Source organism: Sus scrofa, chromosome 9, assembly GCF_000003025.6.
Source record: "Sus scrofa isolate TJ Tabasco breed Duroc chromosome 9, Sscrofa11.1, whole genome shotgun sequence".
Lineage (NCBI taxonomy): Eukaryota > Metazoa > Chordata > Mammalia > Artiodactyla > Suidae > Sus > Sus scrofa.
The window spans coordinates 50,633,118-50,636,709 of record NC_010451.4 but is presented as its reverse complement, the minus strand read 5'-3'; the positions used below and the strand labels follow the sequence as shown (position 1 = coordinate 50,636,709).

At 41.3% G+C, this 3,592-nt stretch overlaps 1 protein-coding gene across 1 annotated transcript; it reads left to right on the top strand.

Moving 5' to 3' along the window:
- On the top strand, positions 1,221 to 3,592 carry LOC100513369 (olfactory receptor 6M1). The gene has a single exon (XM_021102680.1). The coding sequence runs from the start codon at positions 1,508 to 1,510 to the stop codon at positions 2,324 to 2,326; it is 819 nt and encodes a 272-aa protein (XP_020958339.1). The 5' UTR covers positions 1,221 to 1,507; the 3' UTR covers positions 2,327 to 3,592.

Below are 3,592 nucleotides of genomic sequence, written 5' to 3'. Positions count from 1 at the left end.
TTGTTATTATTTTAAAAAGCAAGATAAAGCTGATTACCAAAAAATGTTAGTCGCTTATTTTATATGTATATATAACTATTACTTTAAAACAGCCTGGAAATATATACACTAAAATGTGGTCACTGTATCTCTATCAAGTTGAAGTACAGATTATAATTTTTTGCATTTGTATTTTTTGATTCTTTGCATTGAAAAAATGTATTTTTGTAATTTAGGAAAAACTTTGAATAAAAAATGAAATAAGGAGAAGTTTTTACCTTGGAGAAAAGGTCAGAGAGGAGGTGGAAACAGGGAAATGAGGGAAGCAGCTGCGACTTATTTATTACAGAGGCGTTTAGTAAAATCTAGACAGAAAAAGCACTGAAGTCTAAGTTCAAGAATGAGTAGTTTGTTTGTTTGAGGGGGTTGTCTTTTTAGGACCACACCCATAGCATATAGAGGTTCCCAGGCTAGGGGTCGAATCAGAGCTATAGCTGCCAACCTATGCCACAGCCACAGCAACACCAGATCTGAGCCGCATCTGTGACCTTACCCTGGCCTCAGATCCAGTGTTGTCATGAGCTGTGGTGTAGGTCGAAGATGCGGCTCAGATCTGGCATTGCTATGGCTGCAGTGTTGCAACTCTGATTGGAGCCCTAGCCTGGGAACCTCCATATGCCATGGGCGCGGCCCTTAAAAAAAAAAAAAAAAAAGACACACCCACCCACAAAGGAAAAACTAGAAAGTAAGAAAATTTCCTTCTCAGTGACCATAAACTTCAGAATAATAGAAAGGAGTTCTAGTTAAAGCATGAGTCAGTACTTTAGCATGTTTTTAGCTGGGAAAAAAGAAGGTGGACACATTGAAAAGAACAGAAACTGCAATTAATGAGAAAATAGAAGATTTTTCAATCCAATCTTACTCCTTCATTTTACAGAAGAATTTGTGTCTAAATGGATTTTTTTTGGTTTTTTGGTTTTCTTGTCTTTTCAGGGCCGAACCCGTGGCACATGGAGGTTCCCAGGCTAGGGGTCCAATCAGAGCTGTAGCCGCCAGCCTTCGCTAGAGCCACAGCAACATCAGATCCGAGCCATGTCTTCGACCTACAACACAGATCATGGCAATGCCGGATCCTTAACCCACTGAGCAAGGCCAGGAATCGAACCCACAACCTCATGGTTCCTAGTCGGATTTGTTTCCGCTGAGGCATGCTGGGAACTCCTCTAAATAGTATTTTGACTTTCACAAGTTTGCGCTATAACGGCTTTCAGATCAAGGAATATAGCCCTTGAGTCATTTCCCAACATGACACCTTCCACAAGACATTTTCAACAGATATTTATAAAATTACCTTCTAGGCTGATTTCCTTTTTCTCATTTCTTCAGGGAGACCTACCAGCCACATGTCCCAGTGGCCGAGGGAAATTGGAGCACAGTGACCGGATTCACGCTGACTGCCTTCCCAACCCTCCTGGAGTTTCGAATCCCCCTCTTTGTGGTTCTCTTGTTGACTTACATACTAACTGCCATGGGGAACATTATCATCATCTCCCTAATATGGGCTGATAATCGCCTCCAAACCCCAATGTACTTTTTCCTCAGTAATTTGTCCTTTCTGGATATTTTATACACCACTGTCATTACCCCAAAGTTGTTAGCCTGCCTCCTAGGAGAGAAGAAAAACATATCCTTCGCTGGCTGCATGACTCAGACATATTTCTACTTCTTTCTGGGGACAGTGGAGTTTATCCTATTGGCAGTGATGTCCTTTGACCGCTACGTGGCCATTTGCAACCCCCTGCGCTATACCATCATCATGAACAGCAGGGTCTGCCTCCTGCTGGTCCTGGGCTGCTGGGTGGGGGCCTTCCTGTCCGTGTTGGTACCAACCATAATAGTGACAAGGCTCCCCTACTGCAGCAAAGAAATTAATCATTTTTTCTGTGACATTGCCCCTCTTCTACAGGTGGCCTGCATAGATACTCACCTCATTGAGAAGATAAACTTTCTCCTGTCTGCCCTTGTCATCCTGAGCTCCCTGGCATTCACTACCGGGTCCTACGCCTACATCATTTCTACCATCCTGCGCATCCCCTCTGCCCAAGGACGTCAGAAAGCTTTTTCTACCTGCGCTTCCCACATCACTGTCGTCTCCATCGCCTACGGGAGCAACATCTTTGTGTATGTGAGACCCAATCAGAACCATTCACTGGACTTTGACAAGGTAGCCGCTGTCCTCATTACCGTGGTGACCCCTCTTCTGAACCCTTTTATTTATAGCTTGAGGAATGAAAAGGTGAAAGAATTATTGAGAGAGGCAATGACCCGAATCATGTCCCTTTACTAAGGAGAACCAGACATTCGTGCTGAGTATATCACACAATGTTTCTTATCTTCAGCACATTCCTTCTGCATAAATATAGTGCCATGTTGGTATGTCACAAACCAGAGACTATGTCAATAGGATGAGCAACGCACATACCAAACTTAAAGAAAATTCTGCTTATGTCTGGGGAAAAAAATTTCTTTTTTTTTTTGTTAGGCCACAGGTGCAGCATATGGGAGTTCCCAGGCTAGGCATCGAATCAGAGCTGTATTTTTAAATAAGGTGGTTAAGAAAATCTTCTCTGAGAAGGTGACCTTTGAATAAAGATTTGAAGATGAGCATGTGAGCTAAGTGGAGAATACCTGGATAGATGATTACATGAAAGTAGCACAAAGACCTCAAGATTTGGTAAGAGTGTGGGAAGCAAACTCGCGTGCTGAAGCAATCAGCCTCTGGGGGCAGAGGTCATCTGAAGAGTTCTGCTGTCAGATTCCAGGCACCCGTGCAAGCACCAAGAGGAGCCGGGTCCATCAGCACACTGCACTAGAACTAAAAGCCAAAACCCTGGACTCTACTGATCCCATATTGCTAATGAATTAGTAATTAAACATAGCCACATATCAGCAATAAATATTGACTTCCTGTCAGAAAATGTATAAAGTAAAATTATACATGATTTACCCATAGGATCATTTTGATTTCTTTCAATGAGTTCCTTTCTTAACAACTTTGAAGTTAAAGAATATTTTATATGTTTTTAAAGATACATCTGAAATAGTGACAAACCAAATGATTTAGTTGCTTAGTAGACAAATGATTTAGTTGCTTAGTACACTGGTTATCAAAATCTGTCCCCCAAACCAGCAACATCAGCCTCATCTCGGAACATGCTACAAATGAAATTTCTAGGCACATCCCAGGACAGCTGTATCTGAAAATCCAGAGGCAAAGCCCAACAATCTGTGTTCTAACAAGCTTTCCAGATGCTACATTAGCAAGCAAACATTTGAGCCAGGCAGGTAATCATTTTCCGAGACACATATATCATTGTTATTGCTCAAAAAACCTTTAAATATCACTGGGAAACTTGCCTTACAATGTACTTGCTATCTGACTTTTTAAATCATGTAGAACACAGTATTATTACTTATCATTATTATGATGATTATCCTTATTCTTATCATAGGTATTAATTAGATCTTATTGGTGTCAAAGGATTGAATTAGTTACCAAAGCTGAGTTTATTCCTGACTATGGAGAAGTACTTCACTAGAATACTAGAGAGAA

Bases quoted from the DNA above. Each gene is read 5' to 3' on its own strand.
- LOC100513369 (XM_021102680.1), top strand. From the start codon at position 1,508: ATGGGGAACATTATCATCATCTCCCTAATATGGGCTGATAATCGCCTC.